At 32.7% G+C, this 19842-nt stretch overlaps 1 protein-coding gene across 1 annotated transcript in view; it reads right to left on the bottom strand.

Moving 5' to 3' along the window:
- Nucleotides 1–4378: 4378 nt before the first annotated feature.
- grnd (grindelwald) overlaps nucleotides 4379–19842 on the bottom strand; it is a 38120-nt gene continuing 22656 nt past the window's right edge. Inside the window, exons 4-5 of the mRNA XM_088233103.1 lie at nucleotides 18128–18279; nucleotides 4379–5920 (exon numbers count right to left, since the gene is read on the bottom strand). Of these exons, the coding sequence (XP_088089229.1) occupies nucleotides 5105–5920; nucleotides 18128–18279 (968 nt within the window). The 3' untranslated portion in view covers nucleotides 4379–5104. The remainder of the gene's footprint in view (nucleotides 5921–18127; nucleotides 18280–19842) is intronic.

Raw genomic sequence — 19842 nt, 5'->3', positions numbered from 1 at the left:
TCTGGTTAGGATAGTCTCCATCTAACATGGCTCAGCCTGTTCTAAGATGGAGGTTTTTTATCTTTTGAAGAATAAGTAGTTTTCTACTAGTATGTATCAATCAGTGTATCAATTTACTATCTTCAAATTGTAATACCTAAATAATACTATGTTTATTTCAATTGTTTACCGTTTATTGACTTATATCTCTATTCTAAATGAGTATTTTTCTAACTTCTTCTAATTTTAAGATTACTTTAATATAACCTATACGAAAAAATGTACTTCTGTTCTCCACTGCAATATATGTATGTATTATTATATATACTCATATATTTTCTACTAATATGTAATGATTTTTATTTTTCTTTCTCTTCTTAATTAATTTTTATTTTTTGTTCCTTTTTGTGTAAAATGCGTTTCTGTCTTCATATTTTTATGCACTTCTGTTTTTTCCACTTTTATACTAATATGTAAAGATGATATTCTTGATATTTTTCTTTTTCTTCTAAAACTCATTTATATATTTTTTTGGCTACTTCTGTGTAAAATACATGTCTGTCTTTATTTGTATATATGTATGTAAAAGCCGAAAAGGCGTTTAAATAAATAAATATAACAAAAACAAACTAAAACTACTTAATTTTAAATGTAAAGCTAAGAAAATATAAGAAATCGATAATAGTTTTTATGTAAATATAAACTAACATAAATTATATATTATATACGTTGTCCCTTATTTTTCAAGCGCGCATCAGTGAAAGCGCTAATCTAGTCATTCGCAAGTGCATTATTTTCTAGAAAAAAGCAAGAATACCCACAAAATCACTTCCAAATTGTGTTAAGAAACTTGTTGATCTTTATCATTTTTGGCGGGAACTTCAACAAAATAGTGCGAAATCCCAAAAAAAATCTCAAACGGCAAGCGGAAAAATTCCAAATGGATTTGGATAACTTATTTGATATATGCCCTTGAAAAAATGAAGATAGAGGAAGATGAAGTATTCTTGCGGGAACAGAGGGAACCAAGACGTCCAAGCTGCTTGTTTGGCGTAGACAAGAAATTAGCTTAAAATTAGAAAGGTCAACGCTAAATGGAGGAAGAAAAAAGAAAACTAACTTCATTTACTTCCTCGTATGATTTTCTACCGCAACAAGAATTCAAAAATAATTTTGGCGAAGTACCTTTGCCGGAGACATCAACCGCCACTGTAGCGACTGAAATGTCAGGAAAAAGAAAGAGGAAGGATTTTGTTTCGCCAAAACTGATTGCGGCTTTAGGCAAATGCCAAGCTGAGCATTAGAATTTATTTTAAATGAAACACTTTCTAATTTTTACCACATAAGAGTTTAATATATTATAACACAACTAATTTCAGGTATTCTGAATTACCCATGATCGGGTGTAAATATAAACTAAACTAAAATACATACACAGACTAGTACTTAGGTACTGATAGGGTCGGGTCGAAGGGGCAAGGCATGAGCATTAGAGATTCCGTCTATATTCTTCAGGCCGCCATAGAAGTGCTAGGTTTTGGCATAGACGAATATCCAATTGATAAATTGCCCATTCAAAGGGTTTGATTTCTAATAAGGAAGGAAAGGGCAGATGATTTAAAGACAGATATCCAAAATTATGTGCCTGATATCAATAAGTTAAGTAAGTCGTTTATTAAGACGGGAAACTGTTACCTGAATTAGACTTCGGGAGTTCTAACGAAGAGCGATTACCAGTGATGATTTCTTTCGATGACTTACTTTCTTTTATGATTGTTCTTTAGAACAATTTGCTGTCCCAAAACTGGATAGTTCTTCTTTCAAAGATAAAGCCAAAGTTGTTTTCATCTTTTCATCTTCATGGTTGGAACCTCGGTGACCAGTTGTAAATAAAGTTCTGTGATACTACAGCCTCTAATACATTTTAATGGAGCATGTGCTCTGTTAGAACAATAGCTGGAAAGAGAGCTATTATTGTTCGCTTGTCACCATCATGTTTATGAACTCGTCTTGAAAAGTGTGTTTGAAGCAACTTGCCTACCTCAAGTAACTAAAAGTCTTTATATCCCGCTGTTTAAAAAATTAAGAGGTAATTGGAAAAAACATCGATTCTTTTAACATCCAAACTAGCCCAGAATTTGTGAAACAACATATTAGTGACAAAAAAATCGATCAATTAGTAGTGTTTTATAAGCATGAATAACAACAGTCTGTTGTGAGAGATGACAACCGTGAACTTATAGAGCTATATAGCTGGATATGGATTTCCATCATGTTTTTGGGTGGTGTGGGGATAAAACTTGAAAATACGACCTCCGGTTCTATGCACCTAGCGCGGTGGATGACTAGAGCTATTTAATCTTTGAAAATATGTTTGTTTGCAGTCTTAATTTAAAATGAGCCCAAAGGTAAAACAAACACAGAGATATTTGCTTATTTATTACATCTGTTCACGTGAAACACTGGCTTGAGTGCATGCATTTTGGCAGTTAAAGCATCTCATCGAAATTTGTGATTATTCAAATAACTGTGAAGGGGTACGATGCAGTTATTTTTCAAGTTGCGTCGAACAAGCTTTGCCTACACTTGTGGTATTTTTCAGATAAAATAGCGATATATCTTTAACGATTCGGTGGAAGAAGAAACCAAGGAGCAAATAGGGAAATATCACTTTTACATTTTTAAAGTAGGTAATAAAAAAAGATCCAGTTAAAAAAATAATTTAGCTTATTATTAGTAGCATAAAAAATACTTTTACTAAATTTATAATTTTTAATTCCTGCAAAAACGGTGATTCCATTAGCCACGCCCCTAATACGTCACGATTCATGTTTATTTGTTCCTACCATTAAAATTTGTGTAGAACAATTTCACTAATCTTGGCGTCACAATAACCAAGGCCAAACACATCGCGTTTTTCTAAGAACTTATTTTTATTGAATTTCTTTTTTACATTTCTGTATAAAAACATTTTCTCACAATATCCATATTGATTTTGAAAATACAATGAATTATTCTTAATCCATTTCATATATTTTTATCGGTATTCGTAGAATGTGATATTTCCCTATTGTGGCTACTTTAGAGAGGGACTTGCCAATTACAAAAGAGATATAATCCATCTATAGAAGAAATGTCGAGAGCTGTCTACGGTACATATAAAGTCACCTGTTCTTTTTATATATTATTCCATTTATTTATTGACTGTGATGGTATTTATTGTTTCTAATATTTCAGATGAAATTTTAATCAGTTTGTGTCTATCTTTTTCTAAGGTTTTATTTTCAAGATTAAAAATTAAGATCACTTTCTTTAAGATAGCGTCTCGTCATGGAAAGAAAATAGCTTTTAAGGAAGCTTTTTAAAAAAGTTTTTATGGAAACAAAAAGAAAAGTTAACCGTCTTAAAGCAGTCAAGACACTGCAGAAAGAGCTGTGAAACGAATGCAAGATTTGCATGGCAAAATAACAGCCAAGGAAGAACAGAAATATCCTTAATATTATGTTTTTTTTTGCTTTAAATACACTCGTATTTTACCATTATTTAGAGTTTCGGTTTATTTTGCCACAAAACATTTTGAACTAGCATCATACCTAGAAGAGGTGAATTTCTCTAATTTTAAAAACTTCAAGGTTTCGTCGGCACGGGTTAGAATCATCGTGCAGGGATGAAATTTTGTATCTGAATAAGCCATGTTAGTTATAAAAAGGATAGGTTGTATGCGCTTTAAAAATGCTAAAATAATTTTTTTTTGGTCATATAAAGGACACCCTAATATAAATGATATATGTATAATAATTGCAGCATCTATTTTTTTTACATAGACGTAAGATTGTAAGATGATTAATTGATCTTTTCAGGATATGTGAATTTTTTAAAATTTATAATTTGCATTTTAATTCGAGTTCTTTAAAATCAAAGAAGTAACCTCAAGAATTCGGTATAACAACTAATAATAACTAAGATGTTCTGAATTGTATATTTTTTCCCAAATTTGGACGGAATGAAGAGTACAATTCTATGTGTGTTAAATAACATTGGGCGGTGTTCTCTACTTGATCGCTCCTCTCTGGTAAAACTACTTAAGTCCGCTTCGTGCCTACTGTTAGGATGTTTGTAGAAGCATGCATTCTGTTTAGTCATAAAAACAGTGTCCACTGCCTGCCATACTTGGTTATCATCAGAATACTATATAAAAGACTCTTTAAGAGTTGATTTATGCGAACTACAAGTCAATATTTCAATGACGACTCGGAATGACTCTATGTTTTATTTTTTATCATAAAATGGTATAGGCAGTGGGCACGGCTTTAATGCCTATACAGAATGCACACTTCTGCAAATATCTGATAATTCATAATTATTATTTTCATATAGATATACTAAGAAAAAACATGTGTTTTGTGCCATGTGTTTTAATTAAAATTATTAAGCATAAAACTTTACTTATGAAACCCTTAAACGTAACCTAAAGTATATAAAGCTGCATAAATACTATGAAAATAATCATACATTAACATAATTATTACGACATACTATTAAGTACATAACATGATCACATGTTTCACTAAGTATTATCAATTTGTGCGCGTACAATAACTTTTAGGGTGAACGGTAAATATCAGTGATTTCTTATTTACTTCGTTTACCCTGCAGAATATTTTTTAGATTATTTACTATCAAAATACAATTTAAAATAAGACAAATACGTTATAATACTGCTTTATTATGGAGGGATCTAGTACAGTCCATTAAAATCTTTAATTAATAATAATTGTTTATGTGTGTGTGATAGAAAGTTTTCAAATAAAATATTATTGTATGCGTACTAACACAAACAAAATTTGTTAGTTTATTTTTGGTTCGCCGACAGGCTCTAACACATTAATACAGACCATTAAACATTTGAGCACATTGTACCTTCATATTTCGATAAAGGCAATTGGTAAATATTTAAGGGTGTAAACAAGCTAAAAATTAATAATTATGTATTAAGTATGTCTACCGCAATGTTAAAAACTCAAGTTTAAAAGAATCTATATTAACATTAAAAAATAAATGAGGATATTCTATTTAACATTAGAAATATTAATTAGACTGAAATATATAACCATTCTCACATAAATTAATGAGGTCGGTAACTGTTATTGGTGCATTCTGTAGATGGGCTACTGCGAGTAGTGTAGATTGAATATAGGCTATTAGGCCCAGTGTCAGGATAATCTGAATCTGAATCATCATCTCGGCGATTCGCAACACATCTGGATTGTGACGAAAAGTCATTACTATTTCCATTTGATCTTCCTGCATTGGAAACAACTGGTACTGCTGTGGTTCGTTCTGGGATCCTGTTTTGTGCATTTGTTGCGGTGAATGAGTTCAGGGCTGGGTTGGGTGAGTGGTAATTAACTCCGTAACTTAGTAAGCAGTCTTCACTTGGGGAACGTACATCTGTCATGGTAGAGTTTAATCTTCCAGTTATAGTTTCAATTTCTGAACCGTTGTCTTGATTCGGATCAGATGAATATGATTGAGTTATGGCAATTTGTCTCCCGATTATTTCTCTCTGCTGGGGAATATTTCTCACATGGTGTCGCAGATTTCCTTCCTCAGCTACGTTTTGAAGCCTAGAAACATCTAAGGTCTGATCTTGTTGAGCTCGAAATAATCGCCTGTCCTCTTCTGTAGCGGTATCCGAGTTAGGCGTAGAAACTACTCCTTGATTAATACGGTGAGAACCTGGATTCGTTTGAGGGTGATTTGGTTGTGCCACATCTTGTTGATTTAACTGGTGCGGTTGGTCTTCATAAGCTGGTGGAGTTGGGTCTCCTTGCTGAACTTCTCGTGGTTGAGTTTCAATGTTGTTCTTGCGAGGTTGTACAGGAGATACCGTATGTGGGTTTTGATGTGTCAGCTCCAATCCTGCCATATTACGGGCATGCTGAAAATAAATTCATTTACTAGAAATATATTTAGAAATATGGAAAAAATATACTTTGCTCTTTCATTTGGTGAATTCCGTATTCATTCATGTAATGACAAAAATTTTATCTTTATTCTCAGATGTTAAATAAACTTCAGAGTTGGATGAATCAATGAGGAACTTCAGCCCTATGGAAAATTGGATTCAATATAAGTACGAAAAAAAAAATATTAAAAAAAAAACAAACTGCTTTGAACGACGTCACTGGTTCATACGAATCAACCAATGATAGGAGTGTTATGGAAGATTTCCAGTTTGCTGGAAGAGAACCTGTGACGTCACACGCGGAGTTATTTCAGAAAAACAAAACTTTGAAAAATCATAGCGCTGATAATACGATATATAAAAATGAAAAAATACATTTTTTGGCTTAGTTTAATGGTCTTCTCACAAATAAATATAAAAAAACCACTGAACTTCCTCATTAGGTGTGATCAAAAAAGCATTCCAATTTATTGAACCAAGGTCATATACATTACTTATTCTGCTTCATCAATGTAGAATTTATTTTTATTGAACAAAAATAATTTTTAGGTTTCTCTTGCATGGATTCTTTGGTTATTATGGTATTCTGGGGAGTGAAATAAGAGATCATATTGCTAAGGCTGCCTGCTGATGATCTTTTGACAATTACTAAAGATGATGCGTCTTCCAGATGGTCCCTTAGAAGGGATGTATCCAAGTTCTTTAAAAGTAAATATTACACTCGTATGCAACACTATATCCCTTCTTGTACTTGTTTCAAAAGAATTCTGAACAAATTTTATTTTCCTACTAATAAAAAATAAATAATTCATTTATAACTAAAATCAAAATCGGTCAAACTGCATTGTACATAAAATAAGCTGAACCCGGCAATGCTTTGCTATAGCTAGATTTCAATGTATACACGTATATAGATTAAATGAACAAAATTGAAAGTTTGATATCAATTATTGTACTTAGTTAAAATAAGATATGAATATACTCGTGCATATACTATACTGTCACTGCCTTACAGATTCCTCCCCGATACTGTGCGAAAAAGACAACTGCATGTCGGATCTCTTATGCCTAACTTAAATTGAGGCTTTTTGGCCGCACCAATTTTTTTTGACGGAGTATCATAATGAAATTTTATGTATCGGTACGTTTTGCGTTTACCGTGCGCACGACGATAGCAGTAGAAACTTTATATTTTTACGGGTTTTTGGATGGTTCTAGTTCCCATGGTAAACAATTTGTCAAAAAAAAACAAAACAATAGGAACGCACCAATGGTAAATAAATAAATAGTGTGTTAAAAAATCACAGCTTTAGAGTCATAATCCCTTACTTCATAATGTTTTTACGTAACCATATACCACTTCTATAACACTTCGAGCCTTGATGCTCAAAATCTCCGGACTGTCAAACCAAATCATCAAAAGGCTCGAGTGTTTCAAATACCTGGGAGTACATGTCAAAAAATGGTAGATTTCAAAAAGAACTGAGAGTGTGGCTAGATGTAGCAGGCGCCACATTCAACGGTATGATGTTGTCTGGAAATCGGATATTTACTCAGTGAAAGCCAAATGCAGCCTATATAACGCCTGCATAACACCTTTCCTTCTCTATGGATGCGAATCGTGGCACCTCACTAGGGTCCGAAACTGCAAAATACTGAGTTTTGAGAATAGGTGTCCCAGAAGAATTTTGGGTGTGCGGTGCACCGTTTGACTTTGTGAGGAACGAAGTAATAAGAGAACGGACGCAGCAAACTCCGGCAACAACTGTCATCAAGCGGAGACGATACGGTTGGCAGGGCCATATACTGTGGATGTCTCCTGAGAGCCTTAATCACGCTTGTCTACTTTAAAAGGCATCAGGTTCTTGACCTCCTGGACGTCCACTGCAGACTGTTCGTCAGCAGTTAATGTCAGAACTACGGGACGTGAACCTGACTTGAAAGGACTGATGCATGGATGCTCTTTGTGGACACCATATGCTCCAACTAGGGAGCTGACATGGAATGATAATGATGAACAACCAATATAATTTTTGTATTTTTTATACATGTGAATAATATTTACACGCATGTTCATTCACCCTCATTCCATTATAACACCCTCTCACCCACCTTCTTACACACTTACACTCACACAAACACATTAGCATGTATTGTACGAGTATTTCATGTATTTCTGTCATAGGTTTTATTATCTGTATATTTAATATGTAATATTTTTTTACATATATTACTGTTGATATCCCCAATAAATAAAATAAAATCAGCAGTGATTACTAAAACCCGGACGTTCCATAACAATGTGTTGCTACCGCAGGAGAACCGTTTGCTTAATATGTCATTGTACCTCTGTGTAAATAAAACGAAATAAACATGAAAAATAAATATTTAATAATAAATTTCAATTACATCCTATACTTGCGTTAGGGATACATTAATCGTATCATAAATTATTATACCTGGAAATACTACCCATTTTACACACGGCAAAGTAACACAACATAGGGTGGATTGATATTAATTATGGTATTCTAATTGTTTGTTAATTACATTTATTTATTTAATGACATTCAAATGCAATAAGGAGGATTTTCGTAGAGTAGTCCCTGAATATTTTATTTTTATTTTTATAAATAGTATATCTATATATGAAAAAGGCAATGTTTGTATGTGTGTCCTCGATGGATTGAATATCTACTGGACCGATTTATGTGCGGATTTAAGCAAAATGTAGATCTTTGCCAGGAGCATGTTTAAAGGTATTAAAATCTTCAATTTGTTAAGAACGAAAAAAATCTAGGAGCGTAAATGTTTCTTTCATCCATCACCAGGGTTGCATTGCATTCCTCAAGAATGCCCCTTTCGTACAGTATCGGTAGGTAAAGCATCTGCCAAACAGTGAACAAATGCTCAAATGCTCAAATAACTTTTTATCGAAATTCCCTGTCCTAACAATTTATGTAAACCGAAACACAAAAATAATAATGTATATGTACATATCTAATTTGGACTAAATACAATAATTATTGATATCAAACTTTCGATTGTCTTCATTTAATATGTACACGAGTATGTTCTCAAATCTAGCTATAGCAAAGCATGCCGGGTTCAGCTCGTAATATAATAAATATCAATCCACCTTTATTTTACCGTGCCTTGTGGATTTTGACGATGCATGTCATTGGGCTTACGTTTTCAATGAACATACACTTGTACCCTTCGGAAATGTATACAGACATATTATAACCAACACACCAATCTTACTATAGTAGTATGCGTGCACTCAACCAGAACAAATTTACCTAAAAGGATTGTGTAACTTTTTCATTTGTAAATATTTTTCATGAGTGATTAACACTTTTGAAAACAATTAATATTTAAACGTAAATACTATTTTTTGTAAACGTCAAACTATGCCCGACGGTGCGATTGCAAAGCTTTTCTTAGTTACAAATATGCACTGATAGGTATACGTTTTTAAAATATAATAAACGTGAGTGAATATTATCTTTTCGTTCCTAAAAATCAAGTAAAAAGAAATAAATGGGTAAAAATTATAGGGAATTTAAGGAAATAATCTGATTGCGATTCACAAAAACGAATGTTGTTTGTAAACTTTCAAATACAAACTTTTTTATACACAAAAATGACATCCTCTCAATTTTTTGGTGTACGGATTCTCGTTAAATGCAACCTGGTAGGTCGATAAATAAAACATTTACGCTCCCAATTTTTTTCTACAGATTAGAATGAAGATTTTAAGAATTCTAAAAATGCTCAACCCGAAGCTCGTTATTTAGCTAAAAACCGCACGTCAATCGGTCAAGTAGGTACCTAGTTATTGAGTCTATCAAGGAGACACATACCAACATTGCCCTATAATTTTTTTAGATTCTCATGATAAAACTAGATGAATTGTGCCTTCGTTTATTCAAGAAAAACTTTTAGGTACCGTCAAACATGACAATTTTGCCCAGCCATGACAATTTTGCCCACTGCCGAAATCCTTAACAAAATCAAGTTTTAAAGTAAGAAAAGTTACTGGTATCATAAAAATTACATTTGGTAAGTATATTTTGATAGTTCCATGGCAAAACTAAATATTTAGTTTACCGCCAGCTTCAGTTGATCACTTGAAATTTGAAGTTAAACTTGAAGGTCTGTTTGTGTATATCTACAAATATTGTCAAAACTTTTGTTGTTGCGGAGTTTATTTTGAAAGAAGGCAAGTAAGTTTTTATATATTTCATTGCATACATAATAAAGACGCTATAGAACGTATTTCTGTATATCTATTTGAACAAACACAATAGATATTTAAGTGGGCAAAATTGTCAAAACACTAGCTAAGAAATCTAAGACAATTTTGCCCACGTCTATGTTTGTCGCCACATACTACATTGAAAAAACATTTTTCAAGAAAGTAGAAAAAAAACAGTAGAAAGAAAAAAAGAAAATTAAGTAAATGGTAAAAACATAACTTTAAACGAGGTAACGGGATGTTTTGTTCAAACTGGCCCATAAATCAGATTTTTTGCCAAAGATTTAACAAATAAATAAAAAAGATTTAAAAATTTGATGGGAGTTTCAACTCAAATACACGCTGAAAATGACAAGCCAGTTATTCTGTTCATTAAAACTTGTTATACCACACGGCAATTGGTAAGCAATCCATCCGATTTTTCTCTGCCATCAGGATCAAAAGATACCTACACCTTATAGAGGAGAACATTGAAAAAATGTCATAGCAACACGGAAACAACAGACTTTGATGCCTACTCAGTTGATGAATCAATAAATTTCAAAACATTCATCATAAGTCATTACGACGAATATGAACAACGTGCCTCCGAATCTTCGGCCGAGGTAAACGAAAAAATAGTGTCTGATCTGCTTGAAATTAATAACGGTGAAGAAGTCGCTTTCGTTTTAGTAAAGTTTAACACTGTTGATATGCAAAATGGCAAATATTATGTTGGTTAAGTTATCAGCGCATCAGCTACCACAATTTTAATATTGTTATGTCATTTGTAAGACGCAAATGTAATGAAGCTTTGTGTGATCTCACGTTGAGGATATTGCTGATGTATTCAATTGGAACATAGTGAAATCTTTACCTGAACCTGTAATCTTGCGTCAAGGTTTTCATGAATTCAATGTAAATCTTAAAAACTGCAAGATTGAGTCATTTTCGTGATTTGATTGATTGAGTGAGTAAATTAAAAATGGTAATACAAAAACCAATTTTAATTTTTACTATTCAAAAATAATTTAAACCATTTTTAAAAATGTAAGAGTATCCAACCACATTTTAAAAAGTTTTATTTATTAAATTTGCCAGCTTTTTGTGAAGTTATGAAGACTTATTTTTTTGTTTATATGTTTTTTGTATAAATATTTTTAACAGTCCAAAGACGAAAATAAAACATACAAAATATTATGAATTCTGTTCATAAAATACAGTTTCAAAGAATAGGTAATCTAGCAAATAATTGCACTGCTGTACAAAAAAATAAAGATAGTTTTTTTTTCTATATACACATTTAAAGAAAAATTGTTTTGGGGGCAAGCTCCCTAAATTACGAAAATCGCATCAGAACAGAAATGGTTTTAAAAAATTGGCTTATGCATAGTCAAACACGAACAAATTTAAAGAATTAGAGATAAACTCCTTTGGTTTTGTTAAAAATCTAATTATGTGCCAACCCTGGCCCACAAATCCACATTGTATAGAAAAATTGAGGAAATAGTTGACAATTTTGCCACCGGTTTTTTTCATTGATTTTATAATGGTGATGCCTCAATGATGCTATTGTTTAAACATAAACAGTTTTTTTCGCCCAAAAAGCAGTAATAAACCGTATGATAAGGATGATAAAACCAAAAATAACAGTTAATTACCAAGTGGGCAAAATTGTCAACAAGTGGAGATAATTTTGCCCAGCATGTTTTGACTTCTAAAACTGCATTAATAAAAGAATAGCAAACGTATTGTACTTGTAAGAATGCTCAGAATAAAAAGTATCACCATTCAACAAAATGGATAGGAGTAGTCCTATAAAAAAAAAGATATTGTAAAAGTTTGTTAAAACTGGGCAAAATTGCCACGTTTGACGGTAAAGCTATACAAAGTCAATTTTAATGTTTTTTTATGAAACAGTGCTTATTTCACAAAAGTGATGATTTTCAATGGTACCTCGTTGCTATGTGTACAAGTTTACGTTTATAACACTTGATTTTAGTTAGTATGGTACATGCCCTTCTACGGGGGCACAATTCTATGTTTAAGATTTTGCGGGGAAAGAAAAACAGACATTAGGTTAAAATTGACCCTAAACTCACAGGAAGTTTATTGAAATTTCTTTTGTTGCATTTGTACGAATTATTATCGCTCTTTATTTTAAGTGCTGATAAAATCGTTTAAACACATTAAGTATATATACTCGTAAGCGAAAAAATCGACTCTAAACTGCACGCTTGCGTTCAAAAGTGATGAGTGAAAAATCTAAAGCTCATATTCTATTTTTGTTTAGAATATCTTAAAGTTAAATGTATTGGCTTTTAATCGATGTGCAAAATGGTGACAATACACTCACACATAATCCAACAAAGCGTTGTGATAAGTAAACAACCCTTTTGAGCTGCTTTACTGTAGCGCTCATTAGCGACTACTAATCCCTATAAAAGCCTACCTATCTGACCAATCCTTATCATTTAATCGTCAAATGTAAATTTTACCACTTTTCCTCATCAACAAACAGGAATGTTTCCTGTAAATGAATACAACCACCGAAGAAGCAGCTCGAGCGGTTGCGCTATTGCAACAAGGCCAGAGCAAACATAAAGTCGGTCTTGCGCTGAACATGAGTCACTCTACAGAATCAAAAGTTTACCGTCGATACCAAGAGACTGGTAACTTTCAACGAAGACACGGTTCTGGCCGAAGACGTTGAACTTGCACAGAGAGAGGTGACCGATTCATTGTCAGTACTGCGCTGAGAAATCGGGCTCTCACTGACGTTCAAGTCCAACGAGAGCTCAGAGAAACAAGAAGAGTGAACAGTCAGGAGACGACTCAAGGCTGCCAACCTTACGCCGAAAAGGCCAGCTACTGGCCTTAAATTTACCCCAGCCCACTGAGCGGCCCGACTTCGCTTCGCCAGAAAGCACGTTGATTAGACGTATGGCGAATGGAGCTCTGTCCTCTTCTCAGACGAAAGCAGAGTATGTTTACATGGCAGCGATAGAAGAGGACAAGTCTACAGGAGGCCTGGAGAACGTTTCGCATAATGCTGCATTCAAGAAAATGTGGCTTTTAGAGGAGGTTCTACATTGGTTCTAAACCGGCGGCCGGGCCGGGGGTTTGACGGCTAATCGATACATCGAAGAGATCCTGGGGGACCATGTTGTTCTCTACGCCGGTTTTATTGGAGAAAACTTCATCCTCATGTAGGATAATGCCCGTCCACATACTGCAGCTACCGTTCGGTAGTACTTGGAGGAGGTTGGGATTCAAACTATGGACTGGTCAGCGCGTAGCCCGGACTTAGACCCTATTAAGCATTTGTGTGATGAACTCAGAAAAAAACTCCGGGCTAAGAAAGCCTACACCAGCTACAAAATCCGAACCAGTTCGGCACTCACTGAAGAATGGGGTAGCATTCCCCAAGAAGATGTAAAAAAACCTTATTAGTTCCATAAAGAACCGCCTAGAAGCAGTCATTCTGGCCAGGGGGGGCAGGGTAACACTAAGTACTGAAAATATTATTTTTTAGTAAAATTTATGATTTTAATTAATATTTATTTGCATTTTCATTAAAATGTTGACTTGATATTTTTCTAAAGTTTCAGCTCCCTAATTGTAAATTGTGTTTATATCATAAAAACAAACGAATTATAATAAAAAATACTACTCACTTTAAAGCTAAAATTAAGAGATTTCAGGTTCTACAAACTAATAGATGATATGAGTTTTAAATTTTGCCCTGATCACTTTTGAACGCAAGCGTGCGGCTTGAGTAGATTATTTTGCTCACGAGTGTATTTTCTTGGGAGGGTGTGATAAATTATGAAATACCTACCCACAACTAAAATGTGCAACTCAGTTAGACTACACTTAATCCGGATCTAACGGGATCTAGCGTCCTGTCAATTACTGAAAAGGACGGGAATATACGTTTGTAAATGAATACGGGGCTACGGGGCATATTACCCTTGCAAGCAAGTGACTGATTCTTTTTGTTAATTGAACCTATGGTAAAGAGTATAATTTGTGCTATGGTAGGTCCGGTTCTGTCTGAAAGTGTAAAAGCACCACAACTCTTGATAAATCACAAACCTCCTATTTTATTTTATTAGGGAAATCAACAGTTCTACATACATATTTTTAGTAAACAAACAGATATAGTGTATAAACTCAGAACTAATAACAGATTTCCACATAGTATACAAAGTTAGTAAAGAAAATATATATTACATATCAAATAAATACATACAATTTATACATATAAAAATGTTATTTTCAAGTACTCAATAATCAAACATTTTTTAAATATTAATTTTAAGAACATTAAGTTACTGTAAATTGGGCGGGATAAGGACAAAAATGCTTGAAAAGAGGATAAGGAGGGGGGGGGGGAGATGTACATATTTATTATTATAATGTCTACTAAGTTACATAATACATTTTTAGTGTAAATTTTAAATCTGACAGAGTGATGTTTGTATAATCTATATTTTTAAATTTTGTATTGTACATTGAAAAAGTCCTACGAAAAAAAGCATTTTTAACAAACGATGTTTTACTTATTGGTACATGAAACAGGTGGTACCGTCTACAAATCCTGGCTGGCACATGTATTGTTATTAAACCAAGCAGCTCTGTACAGTCAACCATTCCTGTCACAATTTTGTAAAGCAGTAGTTGGTCCGCACACACTCTGCGGTATTGTAGAGAAATGATTCCATGGAAGGTGGAGGCAGTGAGCGTAGATACATAAGAAATACCGGTTTTGTATTTAAGGTACTTTATAAATTTGTTTTGAATATTTTCTATTCTACTTATATATATGGCATACTGGGAATTCCATATCGGAGAGGCGTATTCCAAATGGCTTCTGACAAATGTATAATATAATGAAATAAGGGCCTTTGGATTATCAAGGTGTTTACTCATTCGAATTATGAAACCTAACATGCTCAATGCTTTGGAGGTTATTTTATTGATATGCGATTCAAAAAGTAGTTTTGAGTCTAAAACAATCCCAAGATCTTTAATTTCGTGCTTTCTCATTAGTACATTATTGTTTAGTTTGTAATCAAAATTAAGAATTTTTCTCTTCCTTGTGAATGTAATACAGACACATTTATTTATATTCAAAAACAGTTTATTTTCAATACAATAGTCAGTTAGACGATTAAGATCGTCTTGAATCATTAGGCAATCTTTTTGAGATTTAACTTTAGCGTATATTTTCATATCATCGGCATAAAGAAGAAATTTTGAATAACGAAAGCAAACATCAATGTCATTTATATATATAAGAAATAATAGGGGACCGAGTAGACTTCCCTGGGGAACACCAGAGGAGATTTCTGCCCAGTCAGATTTATACCCACCAATTACTACCGATTGACATCGATTACTAATATATGATATCAGCCAGCGCAGAAGATCACCATGTATACCTATAGCCAAAAGTTTGCGTGTTAAGACTGAATGGTCAACTTTGTCAAAGGCTTTGCTGTAGTCAATAAATATAGCATCAGTTTGGAAACCACTTTCCATTGTGTTTAAAATATCATTTGTAAATAAAGTAAGGTTTGTAACGGTCGAGCGTCCGGAGAAAAAGCCATGTTGTTGAGGACAGATATAAGATTTTACTGCATGGAATAATTTTTCATAAATATTTTTTTCAAATAATTTAGCGAATGTCGATAGTATTGAAATTGGCCTATAGTTGTTTGCGTCATTTTTTGATCCAGATTTAAATATGGGTGTGATGTTTGCTTTCTTCCATTGAGATGGAAAAACACATTCCTGGAGAGACTTTTTAAATAATATAAAAAGTGGGAGAGATAAATTTTGGTAGCACGCTTTAATAAAAATAGGAGGGATCCCGTCTGGTCCACTACCTTTATTTATGTCAAGTTCCTTAATGAATTTTTTTACGATTGCTTGGGTTATATCCGCATATTGGATATCAGCTGATCCATAATTAGAGTTATTTTGATTGAACAGAATAGGTATTGTTTTTGGAGTAAAAACGGATTTAAAGTAGTCGGAAAATAAATTGCATATGTCTATTCCATTATTTGTAGTTTGGTTTAGGTAGATAATTTTATTAGGAATAACATGATAGGTATTTTTAGATTTTACATATGACCAAAAACGTTTAGGATCTGTAAGAATTTCGCTCTCAATTTTTTTATTATAATTTATATAACTAATATAAGATAAATGTTTTAATCTTGATCGTAATAATGATAATGCTTTGTAATCAAGTGGGTTTTTATGTAATTTATATTTTTTGTGGTATTTAAATTTTTCTTTGCTTATTTTAATAATAGCAGGATTATACCAAGGTGGGTATTTGTTTACCCAGACATCCTTCACGGGAATATAATTATTAATCAGGTCATTAATAATATTATAAAAGACAGTAAGTGCATCATCCACATTGTTGTGAGCAAATAAAGTTTTCCAATCGTAGGTTATAAGTTTTTCATTTATAGATTGGTAATCACCATTACGATTTTTTTCTTTTTTTCTTTGACGATGTGTTAAGAGGATTATTAGAAGCTATAGAAAGAGACATGTTAATTGCTTTATGATGCGAATCCTCAGTCACCAGTGGACTATCACATACAGATAAAGTACTAATATTTTGATTGCAAAGTGCCAGGTCCAAAATTCTTCCTAATCGATTAGAAGCATGATTGAATTGATTTAATCCCAGAAAGCTAATGGAATCAGCAAATTCTAAACTAGGAGGTGTACGGTAATCAATTGGATGAAGGAATAAATTGTTATTAGTCTTTACCCAGGAGATTTCAGGAAGATTAAAATCTTCCAAAATTAAAAAAGTGTCGTTTGATGTACTATTCTGAATAATAATATTTAGTTTTTGAAGAAAGTTATGAAGTAGGTTAGCATGTTTGGGTCCTCCTGGTAAATATATACAGCAAATGTTTAGTTTTGATTTAGAATTTATTGGAATCGAGATCCATATATCTTCTGCTTTAGTTTGCCACTGTAGTATTTCAATGGCATTTAATTCAGTCTTTGTCGCAATAGCTACACCCCCTCCAAGTTTTTGACCTGTGAGGGAATATTTTCTATCGCGCCTAAATACTGTGTACCTGGGATCGAATATTTCGTTATTACTAATACCATCCACCAACCATGTCTCCACTATACTCACAATATCCCAGTCGTCACAAATAACATTATTGAGGAATATATCAGATTTTGTGCGTAAACCTCGCACATTTTGAAAATAAATGTTAAGGGAGGACTCCATAATTGATAAAAATAAATCTAAAGTAATAATATAACATATTAAAATTAATTTCAGCAGAGATTGCGATCATGATGGTACATAATAAAAATATTGTGAGTTTGGACCTTGGTTCTAGAGATGCGATCATACAACATAATATTATACTCCTCATTATTGGGACAAACTCAGGGTGGAAAAGAGATTTTATTATATTTGCATGTTTATTTGTGTGAATTAATTTAAAGTTGAAATAGTTTCCAATATAGAGAGGTACTAACATAATGCAGTAAGCCGCAGATTCAGAGAGGTTGTAGTGTTGCTTGTACGTCGCTTAATAGATTGCGTTAATGCTGGTAGGTCAGTGTAAACAGCACGCACGCACACTGTACAATTATGAGAGAGTGACAGATATAAATTAAAGTTTAAATAAGTACAACCAGAAAGACATAGTTCTTTCGGATCTTGACAATAGTTGTGTGCAGTAATAGGTAATTCTGAAAGCATTTTTTGATAGATATACGACTAATTATTATTATAAATTATTAAGTGGTCATAACCCACGTTGAATTTAAAGCGACTATCGTTTTTTTTTTCTTCACATAATGAAGTATAAAATGGCAAATGCCTCAAATTTAATTGAACAGCGCCATTTTGTTGAAATGAATATTATAATTTTTACCTTTTTCTTCTGAAATACTGTCTTCAGACTGCTCCAATATCTCTTGTAGTTCCGGAAAAATTGTAAAAGTAAAAATGCTACCACAAATGTCAATAGGAGACAAAAGACCGTTGTCATTACAGATACTTCAAACTCAAGGTGTTCAACAGTCCCTGTAACAGTAATAGTTCATACATAATACATTAAGTAAATATAGAAAATATTGAGAATAATTGAAAAAGACAATGTTTGTAAGTTGAATAGGTAATCCCAATGCGCAACGAAACCAATGTACATAATTTACTTATATGTCAGGTAAGTTTGGGTAAATTTCAGTACATTTAAAAAAAATAAAAATATTAATTCCTGTATTCAGTTGGTCCATCAGGTTTTTGTACATTTTAAATATATTGTTTACGTCATTTTCATTAATGTTAATTTTCGACAGCAGTAAAAAGAATTCAATGCAAAAGTCAAAGGAATTTTATTTATTGATCCTTTCGACCTACATACAACAGGCACATGCCAAATTATAAGAAAGTAATGCAAAGTCAGACAAACATTTTTAACATGGCTATTTTTTATCTAATTTGTAAATATGCAGCAGCTATAATTTCGCATATGATCATATAATAATAAAGGTTTTTCAATTCCATAGTCTCATATACATACTCAACACGGTTTGTAAGACGCTAGGCAAAAATATACAGTAGTATATAAATACAATTTGACAGATTTTTATAAGCACAAACTACGCTTTTAGTTCCAAGTACCAATATTTCATTTTATATGCACAAGTATGCTTTGTTGGCTTTGTATATAGTAATATATAGAAAACAAATATTGGCCTATAATTTTGGTTTATTTGTTAACGTTTTCTTGAAATAAATTTAATAAAATAAAAATAAGTAATCAATACAACGGGATTAGGTAAAATATATTTTGGATGACTTCAATCAATAATATCGATACTTGAATGATTAAAACATGCGTATTTAATAGTTTTTCGCTAGCAGGGGTTGTTTTCGCAAAAGTTATTCTCAACTTAGGACATTTACTGAGATATATTATTATTAATTTATATTGATTAAATCAGCATTGACGTCGTGGGAAAATACGATTAAATTGACAGAAAACTTCATTATGGAACCACTAGAATTTATTAAACGCACTACTTTATAATAAGCACAATATATAATAAGTAACTACACCTGTTTATGGAAAGATCTGTGCCTTCGGAAACTACACCGTAGTGTTAATAAATAGTGTTTTCTTAATCATATAAATAAATCATCATAGCAAAACCTGTATCATAGGGCATTGCGTTAAGAAAGTAGACGCAGTGTATCTAGATCGTCTGTTAGATAAGTATGGTGATCAGTCAGGCGCTTCAGGTCCCAGTCCAAGGATAGTAAAATATTACGATGAATAAGCACTTTACAAACAAATATTTCATGTTGACCTTTCCACGAATGGAACCCGAGACCTCAAGCATGGTAGGCAAACGCGCTTTTCACTACATTATAAGACATAGTTTTTCTCCACTCGATTTCTTTTTTTAGGATTTTTACCCGAGAGCGCCCATCGCAGTATATGAATATAAATCGACTGTGTTCAGAACAAAGGCTTCTAACCGCAATCACGAAAAAGAGGTTTTACTATTTTAAATGTGTTTATCGAATTACGTAGGTCATATACATATTCGAGCAAAAGTATTTAAATCGCAAACACCCAAT

The sequence above is a fragment of the Micrasema longulum genome, unplaced genomic scaffold, assembly GCF_059751315.1.
Source record: "Micrasema longulum isolate JH-2025_06_02 unplaced genomic scaffold, ASM5975131v1 h1tg001056l, whole genome shotgun sequence".
NCBI classification, from domain to species: Eukaryota; Metazoa; Arthropoda; class Insecta; order Trichoptera; family Brachycentridae; genus Micrasema; species Micrasema longulum.
This window is presented reverse-complemented; position numbering and strand designations above follow the sequence as displayed.